This window comes from Esox lucius, chromosome 6 (genome assembly GCF_011004845.1).
Source record: "Esox lucius isolate fEsoLuc1 chromosome 6, fEsoLuc1.pri, whole genome shotgun sequence".
Lineage (NCBI taxonomy): Eukaryota > Metazoa > Chordata > Actinopteri > Esociformes > Esocidae > Esox > Esox lucius.
In genome coordinates, this window is record NC_047574.1 from 14614470 (window position 1) to 14638622 (window position 24153).

A 24153-nucleotide genomic window follows, 5' to 3' on the forward strand; every position below is an offset into this window, starting at 1 on the left:
GCTGTGTGTACTGAGCCCCATCTCGACATGGGCAACTTACAGGGCACCATACTGAGATGATGTCATCATTCCAGACCAGTTCAGGTTTTGGTCTCTCATCTCTCAGTCATGTTTAATAGTGGCCTCTGCAATGTCTTCATTCTCACTCACAGCCCTCTTTAGCAAGTATGTTCTGAAGCATGTACCTTTATTAGTAGTTTGTTGGGGATGTAGCAGCTGATTATTAATCTCTCTGTGTGTCCTCTAATTCTGCCCTGTTACATTTACTGCAGGGATCAAGTGCAGTTAGAAATATCTCACAGTACCTCAGCAGAGCTCTGTGCATCATCTGTGAATTTAATGTAATTGGCCGTAGCTCGAAGGCTTCAGCAGAGGCAGGGTACAGTCTGGTCCAAGGATTAGTAAAATACTATTCAATGACCTTTGATAAATATCAGCAAAATAAGACTGTGTAAAATACCTTATTCTAGTATAAAACAATATTGTATGGTCAAAGTAATTTATCAAACGAATAATAAGACAACCATTAAACATTTTAAAGTTGTAAACCTAGCTGGTATTTGATGAATGTTTATCTTATCTTCATACGAACAGCAATGAAGATGGTTCTGCAGGCAAGAAATATCTATATGTCATAACTAAAGAATTGTAATTATTTAATTAGACACCACCTATATGACAGTCGGCTCTTGAAAAGTTTTGCCAGAAGAAATGCCTAGAGATTAAATGGCATTGGCGCTTCTGAACTAGTGCTGTTGGCATAAAAAGTATGCAGGCTACAAAATCAAATCAAATCTTTGGAGTTGAACCTGATGGTTACCTATGAAACCCTTTTGAAAACGGATGGTTTGATTTAAAAAGGGCATTCATAAATGAAGGTTGATGGAAATCAAGAAATTTGTAAGATCACAGATGGTGCTGTAAGAAATTGGTAAGATCACAGAGTTATGGCACTGTCGTTTTTTTGTGTACAGTATGCTTCACATGTCTGTGTGTGAGTGTACTGTAGGTGTCTGCATGCCTCTGTGTGAGACTTTTTTGGTCTAATTGTGTGTGTGTGTGTGGGTGTATTTGTTTGTGGGTGTGTGTATGTGTGTGTGGGTGCGTGGGAGTGTGTGAGTGTGTGTTTGAGTGAGTGAGTGTGTGTGTGTGTGTGTGTGGGTCTGGGTAGGTGTGTGGGAATATGAGTGTGTGTGGGGGTGTGCGTGTATGTGTGTGTGGGTTTGTGTGTATGTGTGTCTGTGTGTGTGTTGGCTGTGCTCCATTGATGTGTATGAGGTGAAGTGGCAAGGCAGAGAGCTGCAGTGCCCAGTGTGATGAGGACCCAGCAGGCTGAGGGCAGAGAACACTATCTCTGTGGTGCCAGCTCCATCACGTCAGACAGAAAGACTGGGAGAGAAGAAGCTAGAGAGGTGGAGAGAGAGAGTGAGAGAGATTGAGAGAGAGAGGATGGATATGAGCGAGGGAGAGGGTGTCGGGACAGAGAAGGGATGGCTGGGGGCGGAGGGGGGGGGAGATAGGAGAGAGATCTATACTCTTAGTTAACATGTCTGTCACATAGCCTTCTGACTCCTACAGTACACCAGGCTTTTTTTTAGCTGAAAATGACAATGCATGTCCTTAACATTAAGATTCACTGAATGTTGGAGTGTTTTAACACCTATATTGTGGGATTTTTCATATGCGTATTAAGTATAGTGCATGCCGGCACGAGAAAATGAAAAAAATGTAACCTAAAATATGAAATATTGAAATAAAACAGATAATGGGAATATATCTGGAAAGTTTTCACTAGTAATGTTAAATATATTTTGCACCTCATATTTAGTACATGTGAGATTTTTTGTTTGACACAACAAGAGAGAGAGAGAGAGAGAGAGAGAGACAGAAAAGGTTAGAAGGGTTATTTTAACATTTTAACCTCACACTGAACTCCTAACATGAGGTGGTAATCTAAGAGACTCTGATTAGCTTTTAAAAACTAATTTGACCAGCTTTTCTTTGAAGCGTGGTTCAAGAGCCTTTTTCTCATATTATTTTTCCGGTCCCTACTTTCCAGAGCAGTTCTCTAAATGAGCAAAAAGAATTGCGATAATGAAGGAGCGTTTATACTGCTTCTCTTCTTCAGCCCAAGTGCTAATTGGTGACATTGCAGTTCCGTTTGGTCAAATTGCAGATCAGTTTGGTCCAATTATTATTTTCCTCTCTCTCAGTTGATTAGCAATCATCTGTCCTTTTCTCGCTCAAGTTCATCACACAATATACAAAGCTAAGTGGCTAATAAGCCTCTATCAACTGTCCCAATTAATTTAAAATGACCGTCTGTATCAACATCCTGTGCCACTATGACCTGTCAAATACTGCAGGCAGTTTAACACACAGCTCTGCTCTGTGTACTCCTCTCTATCACTGCGCGAAAGGGTAAACAAATTTCGGATCGTCTTATCCAATATTTGGGCTCCCCTTAGAAATTAGCCTTTTGCCATTCAGGGTGGCTGGGGGAACGAGTTTGAGTACAGCATTGCGCTGTATGGTGTACAGATGGAATTGGGTTGCCTTTCCTTTTGTAATTTGTGGCTGGTGTGTGGAGGATTGGGTATCGATCGAGTAGCTTGCTGCTGTTTTTTGTTGTAGGGGTCTCTAGTGGCTGAGGTGATAGGATGACTTTTAAACCCCTCCCCAATGTTCATGTGATCCATTTTACTGAACAACTAACACTAAGCCCCACCAGGGCCCCCCACACTCACACACAAACACACTCACACACATTTTATATTGTAGTCATTTTTACAGGCAGTCCAATCCAAAGTAAATGTACGTTAGTGCATTCATTTTAAGAAATCCAGACGGGACAACTACATAACCCTGTAATAGTAAGCACATTTTACACAATAAAGTAGCTATCAGTCAGATAAGGTGAAAATAAAATACTAAACTATAAGAAGGGTTGGGCTATGGAGTTATTTTAGATAGTCTTTAAAGGGTAGGCTTTCAGAAGTTTTCGTGTACCTAGCTCCAAGTGGAAGCTGGTGCCATAATTGGGATATCAGGAAACACACACACACAAACACACTTATCCATCCCACCCAGCACTCCCATCCACCACGGAACTGCACATCTAACTCATTGCTTTAAATCTCATTGGTTGCGGATGAGTTGGCTAAAGCCATGAATGTGTGAGAAATCCCAAGAAGGGTATGCTCCACGACAGGGACCGGAATCAGCTTTCACACTCACCTCCCCCTAATACCTCTATAATAGCTACAATTAGCCCGCTCCTCTCCCCATTAGCACAGTAAGCTGGCCCTGTTTGGGATTAATTGCTGGCTCAGTTAATAGATTTGATTTGGATTGTTGGACTTACTGATGGGCTTTGAAATATGGCCACACCATATGAGTGTGAAGAGGGGAGACTCCAAAACATCCTGTTACACTCCTACCAGCAGTATGGAGGTTTAAGTTGTAGTGTGAGATCTTTGATGATGAGTTATTTTTACCACTGAAGACATTGGTAAAGAAATAGATTATAAACTATTTGATGTGGTCATATGGCAATTAATATTCCATATCTAATTTTACACAACCTTTTCTCCACACGCATTGGCCTGCAGTATCAGAGAAACCTGGATGTTGCATGTTGTACTGCATATAAGTACTGTAATTGCTACACATCACTTACTTGGCAAATTCCTCAGTTGGATAGTTTATGTACTAGTGCTTTTCTAAGAGAATAGCCACGGCCTTTCAACAGGCTTGGCTTGGAAATGTCACGTTAATTACCACCCATAAGATCTTTACGATGTGGTCATTGCTTCTGCTGTACTTTTTAGCTGTACATTGAAGGCATTATAAAGATGGCGATTGTCCTGGAATGTAACTTACAAGTGTCTCTAATTGACTTCCTGCCTTGGCAGTTTGGTTTGTTCGCCCGCAGGACTTGTAAAAAGCTGTGGTTGAAAGACAGTCTTTGTGTGATCTAACCTTCAGATGTCATTGGTATTGGGGTCAGTTCTGTGTGACAGTGTAAGAAGTGAATGAATGTGGCCACTCTCCCTGACCCACTCCATTGTATGTGCTAGCTCCCTGGGGTTATTGATGTTTTCCATTTGATAACATGGTATTTCCCTATATTTCACTTGGTTTACCTCAGCAGTCAACCACTCAAAAGGCCCACAGTAAATTTTATATAATCCTGAATTTCTAGACCTGTATTCTTGTAAAATGCTCTTGCAAAAATTTAGAATTTCCTGTTTTACCTTTTATGGGAAATGCCAGTTATTATTGAAAATAGCTTTGTGCAAAGAAAGGAACAGATGTCTCCTCATTCACAAAAGGACTCTCAATCAAATTCCTTCCTTTTGCTAATTCAACCATGAGTAGCCAACAGCTAAGGAGTTGATGGGACCGGCTCACCACAATAGGCAATTATGAGTTTGTGGTGGTTGAATATGGTCTGTTTGTTGTTCACACACAGGTGATAAACCTACACTAGTTTAAGCTACGTGTTCCCTCAATCCTGATTTGCAAAATGAACAAAAACGACTGCTGCATGTAATCACATAATAATAAGTGAGACTTGGCTATGATAATCTTTACAAAGAGATTTCTAGTTCTTTGTAATTTTTTTTGGAGTTTTCCTGAATGTAAACTGACAAGCAGTACTTACTGAAGGCATGTTAAGAAATTACAATGGTGAGAAAGTTACGAAGACAACCAACTTTTCTGCAAAGTGCATTAACACATTGACAAATCTTCCCTGTTGACCTAGCACTGCATAGGTGAACTTGTCTTTTAGCATCTCGTTAGCTAATGTAAGACTGATCTGACCAGTTTTCAAATAATGTTTTTTTCTTAGGCAGCAAACAGAAAGTTTATGGGTTGAAAATTGGTCATTGCTGACACCATGTCACCATGTCCTCAGCAAACCCCCATGTATGTATCAGTCCCGACCAATTTGTTTTCTGGGGTTGATTATTCTGTTCACCCAGCGTTATCATGTAAAAATATTTTGGTAACGTAGCAACCATTTGTCTATACCCACTGATTGCTAACTATTTTGCAATTTATTTCAACACTCTCAAACATTTCCTAACAACATACGTTTTACTTTCCTCAGTACTAGAAAAGGAATGATGCTAATTCTGGCTAATGATTTATGATTTTCTGTGCTAGCTTGCTTTATCATTAAAATATGCTTGTTAAACAAAAAGCATTGTTGTTGGAATATCTAGTGAGGAATCCAGATCTGAATCACACCCATAACCTATTGTGAGAGTTAACAACAACAGCTGGCGTAGGGTCCCATCAAACAATATTGAATGATTAGAGCCATTTACGGCTTACAATTGGGCCAAATTGCAAGCAGAAAGGTGCAGCCAAAGGACTTTGGGGAATGTCATTAGGATTTTGAAACCCTTGCTAACCGTTAGGTTATCTTGGCCAAAGGTCTATTCAAGCACTAGTTCTGGTGTCTCAATATTTTTTTCTTATCCACACTATTAGTCTTTTTTTATCTGAACATATTTCTTTCTACTTTTTAAGTAAGTAAAAAATAGCATTGGTTCTGTAAAATTAAAAGCAAGGGGAGAGAACAGATATGTGGTCAATTACTTTTGGTTTTGTGTATGTAATTTAGAATAATTTGCTAATGGTATTTTTCCAATTGACAATATGGAGTTTTGGTGAAGATCAGTGGCAAAAACCCTGGTTAAATCCATTTTGATTTCATATTGTAACCCAATGAAGTGTGGAAAAGTCCAACGGGGGTGAACACGTTTGAGAGCCTCTGTATATACACAAAAAACTGATAAGGCAAGGTTGTCTGATCTCCCATATAAGTACACAGGTTTAGACAAAACATTGTCTCACCTACTGTGCTGTTTTCCAAGGATGGGCAGACATACAGCTGTCCTCATGTTAGGAGAAAGCTTGTCCCACCATTTGGTTATGGTTACAACCATTTAGTTACAGTTCTAATATTGAACTTGGTTACTTCTAGGGCTATCTCTGTATACTTAGACCTGGACCTAAAAGGTCAAGGGTCATGCTAATCCCTCACTGGTGACACCACAGGGGCGACAAGCACGAGGCTCAGTAATATTGAGTAATACAGTTAGTGTATAGCAATAGGGGTGGCTCCCTTCACTGCAGTGGCTCCCTTCACTGCAATGGCTCTCTTCACTGCAATGGCTCCCTTTACTGCGCTGTGGCTTCCGGAATCGACATTTAGACTGGCGGCAAGAGTGCCCCTTATTGGACCTCCTACACCTCTTCCAGCACAATCTGGTCTCCCATAAAGGGAGACGTCAACAACTTGGTTCACGTGTTGTACTGCTTGCTGACATCGGTTCTGTTCACGTCGGAGTACAGAAGTGCAACATTGTCATGAAAAATGCGGGGAATACAATTAATGTAGTTAGCATAATATGTTATTATTATCAAACACTAACTAATCCAAGAAAGACTAACCCGATTAACCATGGTTCCACTTTCACCCCTGAGACAGTGTGGTGTCATCAAGTTCTATTATCTCTTTGTGTGTTTATGGTGAAGACCTATGTTAATCATTATGTTCTTATGTTAAAATGCTTTTTGGTTTAAATTGTGTTTCATTACATAAACGTGTGGGCACATTCTGCTGAGTTATTGCTTGCCATTGACGACAATACATTTTGAAAATGTGTCAAATGCTTGTTATAAAACACTTCAAAACCAACTCCTGTTACATCACCATCTCATTCTGAAAGATGTCTCTTCTCTCAATTTATTTATTTATCCACTGTCCCAGAAATCCATATTTACATTTTTGTTGTTGTATCATTCAAACATGAATTTCTGGCACAGTGGAACATAAAACAAATCATCATAAATGCAGGCACATCATTCAGAATGAGATTCTGATGGGTTGGTGTGGAGTGTTTTGGAGAATTTTCCATGATGCTTTGGACATATTCATATTGTATTATGGTCAATGCCACGACGACTACATGTTGCGACCAGTTTTTGTCTTTAATGTAAAAAAGAAAAAGACAAACTCTAAACACACAAAAAATATAATAATTCAGGAATATTAATGAACGGTGTTAATAAATGATGGCCAATATATTAATTAATTACCTTTAAATTATTTTTAATTAACTTTTTATCAAATGTTTTATTAACATTATAAAGTGATACTAGAATGACGGCTACTATATAACTAACTATAGGCTAGTTTCAACAATGCAAGGATAAGAGGGATTTTAATATCCCATACGTCTTTGTGCTACCACAAGCGAACACCCTTCAGCGTCGGTATGACAGCGATTGAATGGTACAACACAAAAGTATTGCCATCATAGTAAAACATAATCAGCTTGTAATGGATTTCAGTAAACAACTGCATGAAAACACAGTATAACATAATAATTTTTTTTTTTTCTAGCGCTAAAGTTGTCCTAACTTTGTATATTTTTAAACCTACACTACAGGTAGTGACATCACATTGTAAATAATGAAAGTGGAGGCTTTAGTGACATTAAGCCAATTGAGTTGTGTTTCATTTCATTTGAAAAACGGATTGTGATAACGATTGATTCATTGGCTGTCCTCCTGCAGCTGTTTCTTGTCCCTGTTGCTGGTGGCGGCGGTGGTGTGGAAGGTCAAACAGACATGCTGGGCATCTAGGAGAAGAGAGGTAGGTCAATCTCCACTGCTGGTGTTCCGGTTGCACAGCACGCATCAACCAATGGTTGCGCGCCACATCGTCAACTGCACAGACAGTGGTAACAATAGTTATTGATAGGCATGGCAGGTAACTGCAATGTTGTCTGCCTGGGATGCCACCCATGCGTGAATCAAGCTATACACCAACACCAGATTCAAACTCACCTCACATGAAATGACAGCGTGGTCCATCCTCACCAACTGTATCTGCTGTGTGTTTGTGTTTGTGCATGTGTTTTTGTCTCGGTGGGTCCGAAAAAACATGATCCCCTATGCCTCTAGTGCTGTACATACGCTTGACATTTTTATTAAAAAGATATTGACTAAATGATCTCTTTACTTTTTCTAGGACGACTGAACAGGAGCCAGTTTTATCCAAAACCAGGTTTATAGTTATGATGGCTCCAATGATTGAAGTAGCTTTTGAAATGCTTTTGGGAATCTGGCCCCGGCTACTCGGTGACACTGGCTGACATTGTCTGTGACTGTTCATGTCAACATAATGTAGGCTAGACTTGAAAAGATTGTTGTAATGGTTGTAGTCCCTTCAGGACCATACCCATTTTGCAGTTCACTAGTTGCGTGCCCTGTAGGCAGCGCCCCATTTCCCCCTTACATATCCTAGGCAGCTACTGATCCCCCCAGCTGTTCTAAAGGGTGTGTTAATGTCACCCACTCTGCAAACACGACTCACTCTTTAACGAGCAGAGCGCTGCAATAAACAAGGCCATTCCCCTTAATTACTGCTCCTTATGAACAAATTAACTCTGACAGAGTGATCCTAAATGAAGTGGAATGGAGTGATATATCACTTAAAGCTGCAAGAGATGTTTTCATTTGTTCTCGTTTTTTTTTTTCCCCGATCCGTTCTCTTTGCTGGCCACAAAACAGGGCCATAAACACACGCATACAAATGTGCAGCTTAAATTAGTCAGCATTGGGCTTTTAAAATCAATATGTCACAGGGGACTGTGATAGTTAAAACACTCGCGGTTTAGGTTCCTCCTCCTATGTGGTTTGGATATGGTTCCTCCAAGCATTCAGATAGGTAATGGTTTTAATATCGCAGAGGGGATATTCCCGCTCATCTCATCCCTGACATTGCCCTTTGAAAATGTGCACATCTTATTAAGCCATTTAAAAGTCTGATAATATGACTTCGTATGCCATGCATTTACCTACAATCATTAGCTAGATACCTACAGGACCTTTTATTGCTATGCAAAATGTTTGCTCGTGTGCCTGCTGTTGCAGAAACCTGTGTGTGTGTGTGTGTTTTTGTACGTGTGGTTTTCATGGCCGCTAGCAAAATTTTATATTGCCATTGTACATATGAAGCACATGATGAATTGGGATGATATCTGCAATGGTACCTGGATAGCTTTCTGTTTATTTAGCACTGTTACCCGGTGAGACCGCAACTGCTCGAGGACACATCTGCATTATTAATGGGGAAGATCATAAATGCTGTTTTCACTGTGCTTCACTCCGCTCTCTGTGGACATTAACACTCAGCTTTAACATGGCATGCCACCCGCTGAGGAGAGTGGCACTGCTTATTACAGTTAGCTTGCTGAATTAGGTATTATACTACATCACATAAATTACACGACGAGGGTTGGAACGCAGAGAAACAGTCGTGACCTAAAGCTATTTGCACTTTCTTCAAGCCACATTGTCTCTAAACAATGAAAGTTGAAATTGGCCAAAGTATTTGGGCTGCGGTATTCTTTATTTAACTGCTGATGTTACTGCTGGGAACCTCAGAACAGACCATTTTCTTTAGTTTTTATATTTTTTCAAGGATTTTGTCAGTGAGATGGCAACCCAGCTTACTGACACTGGGCATTTGACATCAAGCTTAGAAATCCCTCTGCATTCGCCTGGTTTGATAATGCTATGCACACGTTCAATGCACCCAGTGCCAGAGGGCAGCAAAGTAACCTCAAAACATCACTGAAACTCCTCAGTATTTGACTGTCGGGAAGGTGTTCTTCTCTTTGAAAGCTTCATTTTATTTTCTGTAAACATAGAGATGGTGTGCTTTACCAAGATGATCTAATTTGGTTTAGTCTGTCCGAAAGTCATAAAAGGACAGTGGCATGTTCAGTTGTGTTGTGGCAAATTGCAGTCTGGCTTTCTTATACCTCCCACAGCAGTGAGTTTCCTACTGTACAACCCCCTTTTTACTGAGTTGGCAACAGATGGTGTGAGTTAAATCATGCCTTGTATTGGAAAGGTCAGCTTAAATCTGCATGGCAGTTGATCAAGGTGCTTTCTCCACCATTCCAACAACAATAATCTTCATCCCATTTTTTCTTGCTGCCACATTCAGAGCGGTTGGCTTCAGTGGCGTGGGCCTTAAACTTATTGGGCCTTGAACTTATTATTACGTACGGTGGAATCAGGAATGTCAAGATGGACTTGTAGCCTGGAAATTGTCCTTGATTTGCCAGCAATCTGATGTCAGACCACTCAGACAATTCGTGCTCATTTTGGTACATGCAGTGACACAAAACAGCAGAATTAATCCTTTTCTCTGTTCAAGCTAGTTGAATTACTGGTTTTCATCTTGCAGGCACATCTCACCATTTGTCTGTTCAGTTTCAAAGTAAATGACAGTCACTTGCTTGAAATTATATTTTTTCTAACTACTTCTAAAAGGTGCCAGTAATATTGCCTGGGCTGTGGAATAAGCTAAGATATATTAAATTATTCAGATTTTTGTTCAACTTCCAAAAAATACATATGTTGATTTCAAAAGATTGATAGATGAATGTCAAGAGTTTTCTAGAAGATGTTGCATTATGAGAATAAAGTACATTGGTGCCAATACCTTTGGTCATAACTCAATCTGGTGAATTAAAAGTAAATACAATGTATATGTAATAGAAAGGTGAGCTAAGGTGAAAATCTGTGGGCATGCTGTCAGTTGAGGAAAGGGGGATTCACTTTCATGTCTACGTTTTTCTTTCTCTTTTACACACACAGGGTTTTCAATGGTTTGGAGCTGTATGTGATGGTAAATGGTGAAGGACAGAGGATCCATTATAACAAGATTAAAGTCAACATAAAAGCAGTAAAAAGCCATAATTGTCCGTTCTCAGTGCTGTCAGCTCATAACTGTGTAATTAGCTACGCAGGATACTTTTTAGCCCACTTCTTCCATCACTCACCGTGCACCATCAAGCGGGAAATTAACAATGCAAATCAATGGAATTGGATGCTATTTTTTTATGATCTTCTTGTTTTGATGTATTTAGAGCAGGCCTGGTTATTACGGAAATAAATGGCTGGTGATACAGTAGGTACCTCAGTGCCCACAGACTTGTATTATTTGTGGGTGTTTCATTTATTTAATTATTTCAAAGTTAGTATATTTTTCTCATGGGTTGCATACAAGGGGTTCAGAGATTGACGTTTATTTCATGCAGTTACACAAGTGGCTATTTACAGTATAAATACACAGCTCCGGGGAAAAATTAAGAGACCACTGCAATTTTTTTCCAAAATAGTCAAAAAGGAAGGTTTTGAGTGAGGAACAGAAGGGTTAAAATTTAGAGACCACTGCAAATTGAACGCTTCTGTTCCTCACTCAAAACATTCCTTTTTAACTTTTTTGGAATGGAAAGAAAAAGGTGCAGTGGTCTCTTAATTTTTTCCAGAGCTGTATGTGTGTCTGTGTGTATGCATTTCTTCTATAAAAACGTTGGTTTCAAAAGTATTGGCACCTATAAATAAAATGTAACCATGCAAATAATCTGTTATGACATTCTATGCTTTTTAGTTGGTCTCTGTCTCCAGGAACTGTTCCTGTTTTTCTGGGGTATAAATATGAAGTTGCATGCGTGTAATATTTTATTTGACATAATGTACCACGCCGTGGGTAAAAACAAAGAAAAGGCATGCTGAAAATATAGAGATGGTTGTTGACCTACACAGATCAGGTAAAGGAAATACAAAAATGATAAACTGTTGAAAATATCATTAAGCACAGTCAGAGCACTGGAATTGTTGCAAATTTGCCTAGAAAAGGACACATGCATATTGCCCCCACCCATGGGAAGGAAGAGTCAAACCCACAAATTGTATCACCTGCACTTTGCCAAGCATTATTGGAACTACAATTGTAATCATGTGTTGTGGTCAGATGAGACAGAACTGAACGTTTTGGCCATGCACACCATCAGCATGTTTGGCGACCAAAGAGAACTGCATTACAAGGAAAAGCACCTGATAACCACAGTAAAATATAGTGGTGGGTCATTGATGTTTTGGAGCTGTTTTGCTACAAGTGGTCCAGGGGCTGTAGTTAAGATCAATGGCCTAATGAATTCCATTTAGTAGCAGGATATTTTAGCCCAAAACCTTGTTGTCTCTTTCAGGTGATTTAGACTTAGTCATGGATGGACTTTCAACAAGAAAAGGACCCCAAACATATATCAAAATCAATACAGAAATGGTTGCGGCACCACAAAATCAATGTTTTACTGTGGCCATCTCTGTCTCCGGGACTCCAATTGAAAACCTGTGGTCTGAATTGAAGAGGGCAGTCCACAAGAGCAAACCTAGCAGTATCAAGGATCTTGAAATGTGCTGCATATAGGAGTGGTCCAAGACCCCCCAAAGGTGTGCCGACCTTGTCAGACTTTTCAAGAAGACGCTCTTATCCACTCCAGCGGAGGGTTCACTAAATATTGACTGTAGAGGTGGGACATCTTTTGATGTCAGTCAAGAGCATCATGACACATACACTCACCTAAAGGATTATTAGGAACACCATACTAATACTGTGTTTGACCCCCTTTCCCCTTCAGAACTGCCTTAATTCTACGTGGCATTGATTCAACAAGGTGCTGAAAGCATTCTTTAGAAATGTTGGCCCATATTGATAGGATAGCATCTTGCAGTTGAAGGAGATTTGTGGGATGCACATCCAGGGCACGAAGCTCCCGTTCCACCGCATCCCAAAGAGGCTCTATTGGGTTGAGATCTGGTGACTGTGGGGACCATTTCAGTACAGTGAACTCATTGTCATGTTCAAGAACCCAATTTGAAATGATTCGAGCTTTGTGACATGGTGCATTATCCTGCTGGAAGTAGCCATCAGAGGTTGGGTACATGGTGGTCATAAAGGGATGGACATGGTCAGAAACAATGCTCAGGTAGGCCGTGGCATTTAAACGATGCCCAATTGGCACTAAGGGGCCTAAAGTGTGCCAAGAAAACATCCCCCACAGCCTGCACAGTGGTAACAAGGCATGATGGATCCATGTTCTCATTCTGTTTATGCCAAATTCTGACTCTACAATCTGAAAATCGGGACTCATCAGACCAGGCAACATTCTTCCAGTCTTCAACTGTCCAATTTTGGTGAGCTCATGCAAATTGTAGCCTCTTTTTCCTATTTGTAGTGGAGATGAGTGGTACCCGGTGGGGTCTTCTGCTGTTGTAGCCCATCCGCCTCAAGGTTGTGCGTGTTGGCGCTTCACAAATGCTTTGCAGCATAACTCAGTTGTAACAAGTGGTTATTTCAGTCAAAGTTGCTCTTCTATCAGCTTGAATCAGTCGGCCCATTCTCCTCTGACCTCTAGCATCAACAAGGCATTTTCGCCCACAGGACTGCCGCATACTGGATGTTTTTCCCTTTTCACACCATTCTTTGTAAACCCTGGAAATGGTTGTGCGTGCAAATCCCAGTAACTGAACAGATTGTGAAATACTCAGACCGGCCCATCTGGCACCAACAACCATGCCACGCTCAAAATTGCTTAAATCACCTTTCTTTCCCATTCTGACATTCCGTTTGGAGTTCAGGAGATTGTCTTGACCAGGACCACACCCCAAAATGCATTGAAGCAACTGCCATGTGATTGGTTAATTAGATAATTGCATTAATGAGAAATTTAACAGGTGTTCCTAATAATCCTTTAGATGAGTGTATAGAGGAGTCATTGACGTCATGTCATGTGCGGATTGGCTTTTTAAAATGTGTTTGAAAAAGCTTGCATTTTTATTTTGGGGATAATCTATTCTTTAATCAGATACCTATATTATAATGAATTAGAGAAGGGCGACTTACAGTTTAAGTATACAGTGATACAGTAAAGGCCAATGTCTTACTAAATTACTTACTGAATTTCTGTTAACTGACATTCATGTTGCAGCAAGTTCATTCACAGCATCTGTTAGCACATCTCCTAAGGGTGAAACTCTGAAGTGATTACTGTAGTGAAGGTGAAAATGGGATCTCTTCAGAGTTAATTATGGATCCCAACCAACAGTGTGGAAAATGCATTGAGAATATTTTTTGTTTTTAGGATATGAGATCAAACAATCAAAAATACTTTGAAATTCTAATGATGATGCACAAGATGGCTTGTTCAGACGTCTTTGATTCCCCTAATAGGGTTGCCCCTCTATAGACTGAAAAAAGCCCTATTTTGACAACTAACCTCATTACGTTTGTTCCTCTTCTCACTAATAATAAATAAACAAATTAATTAATAGATAATAGCCTTCTTATTTTATTGTCATATGTGTTTTACCCCCTACATTCTATTAGTATTGTGGTTGTCTGATACCCACCCCTCCTTTGGCCAAATCTTATGCAGATTACTGTAAATATGCTTTTTACATTTACATTGGCTCACATTCAGACAGCTAAAATATGTATTAGGCTTAGTCGTATTGGAGAGTATGGAAGCAGTGCATATGTCTTCAACCAGCTCCCGTCTGAGATAACATCCATCCGCCAGTAGTTACTAGTCCAATCTCCTAACTACTAATCCAAACCACAGACAGGTGTTGTCCAATTCTCTGATTAAATACTGATTTATTCCTGTAATTGAGTTCTCCTGCAGTCATCCTCAAAAGAGCATCCTGATTTTCATGGGCATAAATTAAAGGACCATTTTTGATGCTCGTGTGTGACCCCACAGGGGCTCTCGCCTGCGTGTGATCATAATATTAACTGGGACTTGTTGAGTCAGTCCACTTGTGACCTTTCGTTGTTGGCCTGATAATTGCAGCAATTTCCAATTGCATTTCCATCATAACCTATCGTTTCTTTTCCTTCTAATTCATAACAATGACTCATTTAGATGTATGATAATCTAGCTAATTAACTTATTATACTTGGCAGTGTTGGGGCAGTTACCCAATGTGATGAAGTTATCCTCATATCTGTGTGTTTGAGGTGAACCAAAAGGCCTTACAGTACTTGGCTCTAACTCTTGTCCCATCACACTGTGCGCAACAAACCACAATGGCCTGCTGGACAGATTAAGTTTTAAGGGCCAGTGAGCACCAAATCACCCTTGCCCCATATTTGGCAGCCGTGAATGGAGGTGGAAGATTTGGAGGGTTTAATGAAGCCAGGCCTTAGCTCCCCTGGAGAGCCTCGGTGTCAACAAAATGGAGTGTGATCTCCCATGCTGGCCTGTTCAACCCCAGACCCTAAGTTTCAGCAGCACTCAGTCAAAGAGGCTACAGACAATTCCACATGCCACTATAGCACTCCAAGGGGGGGTGATACATGGTTGTGTCGGTGGCGTTCATATTTATACCGATGTTTTCTCTGTTGTTGCTGAATACTTGTTGGCTCCTAAACAATACAGCCTATTAATGGTACCTGACATTAAGAAACGTATACAAGTACAATTCAAACATATGGAAATAGAAATGGGAGTCTTGACCAGTGTTCAGCACCAGTGTTACCAAATGAACATTGCACAATAAAGTGGGCTGAACGTGTGCCTTTATTTGTATGTGTGGGAACTTGTGTGTGTTTACAACCGTTTTATTGCAACATTGTATTCTAAATAGCAAGACAGAAATGCAATCTGGTAAGGCTGTTTTCTTTCCATTTACGGCTGGCGTTACCAGAACTCCTATGCTTAAAACCATCATGTACCCTTTCAAACAAACAGTAAACTCTGCCAATGGTCCAAACTTTTCATCAGAATTATGTTACATAAAAGAAACGACAAGCTGAGCACAAACTGCCTGAGTGATAGTTGTTAATATGGTGTGCTGGGTGTGTGCTTATGAGGACACAGACATAGGAGTAAATACCATATGAGTAGATGGGGACAGTAAGTCCTCGTAGACCTGATGTTTATGGGCCCACTGTACGTTAATGATTCCACGCTATCAGCTCTGCACAGGTGACCGCTTTTATCATCTGTTGGTAGATTAGCCTGAAGGTCCCCGGCTTTGCAGGGATCTGAAACGCCCGCCGCCACACACCAGCGTCAATCTTCAAAGGAGCTTGAGACCCAGCGTGAAGCGCTCTGAGGGACGTGGCAAGGACGTCTCCCTGGAGCCATAACTTGGCTCACAACCGTTTTATATGTGTGTTTCTGCTTGGTTCATCTATTTTCTTCCCGCAAAGTGCCCAAGACTCACTTTTTTTGCAATAATATCCCCCGTCCACGTTCATGGGTAGAGATCCCGGTTGTCATGGTGATTGATAGTGCACTTCTGGCTGGTGACAGAAATTACTTCCGTGGTTGGTGTTGGTTTATGTTCAAGTTAAACTACAGCCGTAAATGTTGTGTTCTATAATGAATAAGTAATACATTGTCACTAATATTGCATGTTAGATTTCTGTCTGTCATGGCCTGTATATAAGAGTGGGGAGACACGTCTGTATTGACAGAAAATTTGCTGATCTACGTCCCCAAACCTGACTAGAGCATCTGTAGAGGGCACTCTGTCCTCACGTCTCATTAGTTAGAATACAGCCTGCTGTCTGTCTTACGGCTCGCCATCTCAGAGTTTCAGCCAAAACAAATGAAACACAAACATATTGTCTTAATAGGGTGTTGAGCAGCCAGAACCCCCCCACACAAACACACACACATAGAATAATATATCGAGACAAGACATCTGTCTTTTTTTTTTCTCAGTCTAGATCCTAATGCAACAAACAAAAAAGCCCGGAGAGTTCACCTTCCTATTTCGGTCATGGTCTGTTGATAATGAAATTAACACTTCCTTGGTTTTATTTGCAAACATAGAATTCACACAGATGAATGCTGCTGAAGTTCTTTCTGATTAGCTAGTTACAAATGCATTTGTCTGGGGATGGAAAATTGTGGCAGCTTCAGCAAATAAATATATATGGTTTTGTTTAGCCTGCACATTTGTGTTATGAAATGGACCCGGGTAGGAAAACCAATGTACCCTTTTTAAGTAAAACATATACATCACATCACACAAGTTTTAAATTTAGATTTATAATGTTTGATGTCATCTGTCATGTTCAGTGAATTGAGAAAAGCGTGTGTGTATACATTGCTTATCTATACATTCATGTGCGATGATTACTTAACACAGTTGTTTAAAACCTTCCCGCCTCCCTCTTCATCCCTTTCTCCTCATGCCTCTCTCTTCGTCCCTGACTTTCTCCGCACCTTTCCTCTTCCTATCTCTCATTCTGTGGCTCATTTGTGTCAAATCTTAAGTAGCCCTCCCACTTCATGGAGACTGTCAAACATGAAGATGCTTTACTGACCCTGAATTTGTGTTGCTTTGAAAAACCCATATTTGTTGTGTGCCTCTGTGCGTGTTCTCATGTAATGTAGTATTTGTTGTGTGCCTCTGTGCGTGTTCTCATGTAATGTAGTATTTGTTGTGTGCCTCTGTGCGTGTTCTCGTGTAACATAGTATTTGTTGTGTGCCTCTGTGCGTGTGTTCTCGTGTAACGTAGTATTTGTTGTGTGCCTCTGTGCGTGTGTTCTCGTGTAACGTAGTACTTGTTGTGTGCCTCTGTGCGTGTGTTCTCGTGTAACGTAGTATTTGTTGTGTGCCTCTGTGCGTGTGTACGCGTGTAACGTAGTATTTGTTTTGTGCGTGTGTACGTGTGTAACATAGTATTTGTGTAGGGGTGTGTACGTGTGTAATGTAGTATTTGTTGTGTGTGTGTACGTGTGTAACATAGTATTTGTGTAGGGGTGTGTACGTGTGTAACGTAATATTTGTGTAGGGGTGTGTACGTGTGTAACATAGTATTTGTGTAGGGGTGTGTACGTGTGTAACATAGTATTTGTGTAGGGGTGTGTAATGTAGTATTTGTGTAGGGGTGTGTACGTGTGTAACATAATATTTGTGTAGGGGTGTGCTTGCAAGCTTTTATTTCACCAGAAGGAATTAGATATTAAAGGTCTATTGTTCTGCCTGTGTCTGTTGTATTGTAGAAAATATGGAGACACTGATAAGGCCTCTCCGTTTTAAAAGACAGCGGACAACCTGCCGCTATTGAAGATAGAAAGTCACTCACACAACAACACATAATTATCTTTGCGGCTTCAATAAGTAAACAGACCATTATCACAGATTCAACGTCTTCTCTGTAAAAAATATAATAAAAATGTTAAATGTCCGCTGCCATGCTGGACGGGCTGGTGACAGTTTGAGGACCCTTGGTGACCTGAGGGGCCACTGAAACGAGACTGATTAGCACAGAAGCGGAAACATTTGGCTAAATCAAACGTGCGTGTTTTCCGGAGTACGGCGCGTTTTCATCACAATGCACCAGCATATCGTTCTTCTGTCCGGATCCCGTAGGAACCCCACAGTTCTTTTATGATGTGTAACGTTTCCAGTTTAAAGCGGATTTCTGAATGCATGCGCTATTATGTGTTATTATGTTTTCAGACCTTGTTTCTTTGTTCAACTGAATGGTCTTTATAGTTTGTGTCTTGTGTAGAGCAGCAGTGGTAGACATGATCTTCAACTTGCTCTTTTTAATTTGTGTTATTTGCGAACAAGATTACATTGAAATCTCTGCAGTATATTCCCTTTCCTGGATGGTATAGAGATTGCTTTAAGTGTCCAATCTAATTTCACAGCTGTGCGGTGCCCTGGAGTCACTGTTAATTAATCAGGTAGATATGAGTTCGGAGGGTTATTGGATTGCTGTCCTGAAGTGTGAAGCTTCGAAACAGGATCAACAGAGAGATATCTGCCCTGCTAGTAACTGACTGTCCACTTAACTGTGTTCCTGACAGTGTTTAAACACGAGCCGTGTTAATCACTGCTGTCCTGGCAGTCATCTGAAGCATCTGAAAATACAAAACACGCGTGTAATGGTGGCGCATGCAGTGACCTGCTAGATGGACAGGCAACAACACACTAGCCGACATGACACACAGGCAGGTATGTACACACACACACACACGCACACACACATACAGATGCACACACACGCTTGACCCCAAGTGTGCACACTCAAGAACCCTCAGGGAGCTTCTCCAGGGGGCTAAATTAGAATAATAAAGATTTGACTGTTAAATGACTTAAAGCCTCCCACAGCCAGGGGCCGGATTCATTAATGCATATCTCAGATAGGGGAACATTTCTACTAACTTCACATGAATGCCGAGCCTTTACCCGATTAGCGGGGCTCATTCAAGCATGTGGAACAGGGCTTTGTTCCCTGGTGTCAGAGAGGCACGTAGCATCGGTGTCTTTGTGAGGATATCACCGTCTCCATCGTCCATTAAACGTCCGCTCTGCTCTGTTCTGTCAATGGCTGGTACAATAGCCCCCACGGAGGCACACCATTGGTCCCCTCTTTGCTGAAAGGTCAGGTTGGCTCTGGTGGTATGAAACTTAAGGTCAGTGTCAGCACCGGTGGCTCACCTTAGTCACCAGAGAAAGGGTGGTGTCACCACTGGCCAGCGAACACGGAGCTAGCTCATTGACAGGTTTGACCGTCTCCGCACTTTACATGACATTGTGAGTACCCCTGCCTTACTCCGGATGTCAGATTCCATAGCTCTCTCTGCACGTATTCTTCCCTTTTCCTCATCTGCAGATGTGAAGTAGGGAAACATTTCCTGCCTCCTCTTCCATCTCTCTCTGAGTGTGCCCTATGAGGGAGGACTGAAGAGCCCCTGCTCTGCCCCTCTCCAGCAGAGTGGTGACAGCTGCCACGGAAACGAGTGCTTTTCAAACCAGTACCCCCTCCCGGCCCTTAGCGAGTCTCCCGCCTGGAAGAGACAATTAGCGAGGCTAATGAGAGAGGCTCTGTGATCAGAGTGCATCCCGATTGCCTCTCTGTCCCCTCTCGCTGCGTCACCATATATCCTGCTCTCTATACTCTTAGAATTAGTTAGGAACCCTGGAGATCTTCATGGAACCCCTGGAGTTCTTCACCGTTCATATTGTCATCTTTTGTTGGGCAAACGTTTCTAGGAAGAACTTTTACTGTTTCAGTGTGTTAAAAGGTTCCTGTAGGAACCATGGACTGGAAGCGTGGCTTTGCTGGGGTCTGGCTTTCAGATAGATCTTTCTTGGCCTCCCATTAGAGTAAATCTAGTTTTTGTTCATCTGTTCTGTTATCATCCCTTTTTAAGGTTCAACACTGACAGTTTTGTAGCTTCAATTAGGCTTGCAGGTGTGAGTTCTTGGAGAGCCTATTCATACACTGATGAGCCAAAACATTATGACAACTCACAGTTGAAGCGAATAACATTGATCATCTCCTAACAAGGGCACACGTCAAGGTCTGGGTAGATTAGATGGTAAGCGAACAATTAGTTCTCATAGTCGTGCTGGATGCAGGAGAAATGGGCAGGAGTAAAGACCTGAGCTACTTTGACCAGGGCCACATTTTTAAGGACAGACGACTGGGTCAGAGCATCACTGAAATGACAAGGCTTGTGGGGTGCTCCCGGTCAGCAGTGGTGAGGACCTACCGACAGTGGTCCGAGGAGGGACAAACCATAAACCAGCGACAGGGTGTTGGGCGCCCAAGGCTCATCGATACGCAAGGTCAACGAAGGCTATTTTGTCTGGTACAAACCAACAGAAGGTCTACTGTGGCACAAGTCACAGAAAAGGATGATGGTTATGGGAGGAATGTGTCACAACACACAGTGCATATGGGAGCTGCGTAGACACTGACCGGTCAGTGCCCATGGTGACCTCTGTCCATCATCAAAAGTGCCTACAATCAGCACGCAAGTGTCGGATCTGGACCTTGGAGCAGTGGAAGAAGGTTGCCTGGTCCAATGAGTCCCGTTTTCTTTTACATCACATGGACGGCACCAGGATGCACTGTGGGAAGATGACAAGCCGGTAGAGGGAATGTGATGCTCTGCACAATGTTCTGCTGGGAAACCATGGATCCGAGCCTTCATATTGAAAGTCAATTTGACATGTACCACCTACCTAAACATCATTGCAGACCAGGTAAACCCCTTCATGACAATGGTATTCCATGATGGCAGTGGCCTATTTCAGCAGGATAATGTGCCCTGTCAGACTGTACACAGTGTTTGACAATGGTTTGAGGAAAATTATGAAGAGTTGAAGGTGTTGCCCTGGCCTCCAAATTCCTCAGATCTCAATCCGATTTTTGGGATGTGCTGGACCAACAACTCCGATCCACGGCAGCTCCACCTCGCATCTTACCAGACTTGAAGGATCTGCTGCTAATATCTTGGTGCTAGATACCACAGGACACCTACAGAGTCCATGCCTTGGTGGATCTGTGCTGTTTTGGCAGCACTCGGAGGACCAACAGCATATTAGGCAGGTGGTCATAATGTTTTGGCTCGTCAGTGTACACCCAATTTGGAATAGTTACTACAATATTCCTATACTCAATCAGTAGGGCTGGCAAGTGATTCACTCATGTAATTCATTCCAATATTTTCAGTTTAGAGTCACGGTTCATTTGAAGTTCACACTTGTGAACAGGCTCTCACACACAGTAGCAGCCATGCTATATCTAGGAACCTGATGTTTATTGGCACATCTCATCTGACTGCTGCCTGGGTGAAGGCCACTCTTAAAAAGGTTTACGGTTTATTAATACCATGCCTTACCAAGATATTTCATCATATAAAACATGTCTTGCCTCTCTAACACACACACACACACACACATATATATATGTTTTAAATTTTTTTTTTAATGTTTTTTAAAACTTGTAGCACATCAATTCACAAAATGATTATAGTTGTCATGGAAACAATACGGAACATTCAATAGTGGAGCACAATTGTCTTGTCTGAAACTGTACAGGCACTTCTGATTTTTTGTTGTCTGGAAGGTTATGTTGCTGTTATTGACACGTTACTGTAGGGGTGTTGTCTTAAAAGGGTGTGAGATGGAGGGGATGTAATCCTCTTTGTTGTTCCAACGTACTCCTAACCAACGGTGCCTACTGCAGTTTGGGGCTTTGTGTTTTAGCATGCACGTGTCTATTCCAAACGAAACAATACTTGTGAAACCCTAAGACAAGTTCTTATATTGAGTTATTTGTTGGATGAATTTGGTATACATTGTGATGACTATTTTACATAGTCATTAGCAGAGTACAAACTTGCTTGTGGATGGCACTTATGGGGTTTATGGGGTAACAACCTGAATGTCTTTGTGTAGTACACTTAGCTCAGTACACTGTGGTTCCAAAAGGGTTCTTTGCAGAGGATTTGGGTTCTTCTAAGGACCATTTTGATAATTTTTTTACCCTTTTTTGAAGACAATGGTTCTTTGTGAGGCAAAGGATTCTTCTTACGTTTTTTAACATCCTAAAAAACATTTTTCGAAGAAAGGGTTCTTTGATTATTCTTTGGAAAGAACAAAGGATTCTTGGGGAGGCAAGAAAGGTTCTACATAGAACCGTATGACTTGACAACTACAGTAGGGTGATTTTCAGGAAGTTTGTGTTGTAATATGCATGTTTTACATGAGGTTAAAAAAATTATAAGCATACTGAATGAAGGCAAATAACCATTTTGTAAATGCATATTATTTTATAATCTTCCAGTATGTAAAAATGTATGATCCACCCAATATCACACATTATTATAGTATTGTCAAATAATTGAATATGACATTTTGCATTTATAGTAACTTAGCAACTCAAATAGTCTACAAATCCCAAAAGCCATGTCTTTCTCAAGACAGATTCACTAGATAACTAGAAGACATATTGACACAAAAGCAGAAAGTACACAGCATGTGAAGTTGGTACAGTACATGGTTGTACAATTGCTTAATAAATATGCAAATTTGAAGTACCGTTTTTTTTCTGGCTTTTTATATAATTTATATCAAATCTGTGTAAATCAGGTTCCTATGGCAACATCAAAAGTGTGTCACAGCAAGCAGGGAGATCTGGGAAGAGATTAGGCATCTTGGCCTCATGGTATTTGGCGGAATGATACTAATCTGATGGTGCGCTGTATACTTTTAAACTAAATATGTGCTTTGTCATGATGATATATAGACGCATAGATATGTTGTAGACAAGCATGTCCGTACCATCTACTGGCTGATTTGGCAATCTGGAGTGTAGGTTATTGTTTTATGAGGGTTATATCATTATTTTTATTGTTACAGTTAGTACAGATCTTGTTTTAGATCTGTGTAGAACCACAATGATTGTTTTGTTTGGGTTCAATAGTGAAGGGTGTCTTGTTAATAAAGGATGGATTATATGTCTGTGCCAGCTCTGACCTGTCTCCTCATGCAACCCCTTATCATCTTTAATGGTTGTCAGCCATTTCCTGCCGTCTTGACCCTAGTGGTGATAGATGGGGTCACTGTTGGGGGTTGATGGAAGTGGACAGGGCGTTTGGGGACATTAAACCAATCTCACCCGAACCCAGAGAAAACATAATGGCATGTCTTTGTGTCTGTCCCTGTAACCACTGCATTGATGGTTGTGTGTTGCTGGGTGGATGGGGGGGGTATACAGACATGCCGACAAATTTGGTTATGTATGTTGCGCGGCTGAAAGTCGTGGATGGATGAATTAATTTGAGTCTGTCCAGCCAATTGTCGTAATAATTACCCCTTGTTATCCTCGAGGCTAAGAACTTCAGTGATATTTGAAACGTGTCAGCCAGCTTGAACGTGTTTTAATTTTATGACATTGTAGACGTATATGCAGTAGTTTTACTTTTTCAGGGGCAATCTCTGAAATGAATGTACTTTATATGTCACCCTGGCCTGGTGTGGCTGAGCTGTCTAGCTTCCCTCTGCCTACTGCAGGACTGCAGTGCTTGGAAACCGTAAGCAGGCATTCTAGCATATCGCCCTTCCCCCGTGTTACGTACCCAGGGAAAACTCTCCAAGGTGACATCCAGATGGTTACTAACTTGACCACAATATTAAGCCCCAACTTGTTTTTCATGTAAGCTGCCATCCTAACTCAGATATTATCAGGTGCCATTGAACACAATGGACACGTTAGTTACCGCCAGCGACATGTGATACTGGGATTGGTGCAGTTGGTCTACTGATGTTTTAGTTAGCGAATTGGCATGCCAGGGACAGTGGCAACCAGATGGTGACCAATACCACTATACTAACCAATACCGGTGTTTCTCTATTGCCCACAGAAATTAATACTTTCACCTTTCAACTAGCGCCACGCTGCTCTTACCAGCCAGACAGCATATTAACTAGTTAGCCTGTTAGAGG

General features: G+C 41.2%; 1 protein-coding gene across 2 annotated transcripts in view; it reads left to right on the forward strand.

The window, feature by feature from the left end:
* The window catches only part of atrnl1a (attractin-like 1a), a 247344-nt gene that overhangs the window by 147716 nt on the left and 75475 nt on the right, over positions 1–24153 (forward strand). Inside the window, exon 27 of one of the 2 annotated variants that reach the window (XM_010869853.3) lies at positions 7597–7675. The exons of the other annotated variant lie outside the window; for it this stretch is intronic. Coding sequence (XP_010868155.1) covers positions 7597–7675 — 79 coding nt within the window. The remainder of the gene's footprint in view (positions 1–7596; positions 7676–24153) is intronic. 2 annotated transcript variants of the gene reach the window in all.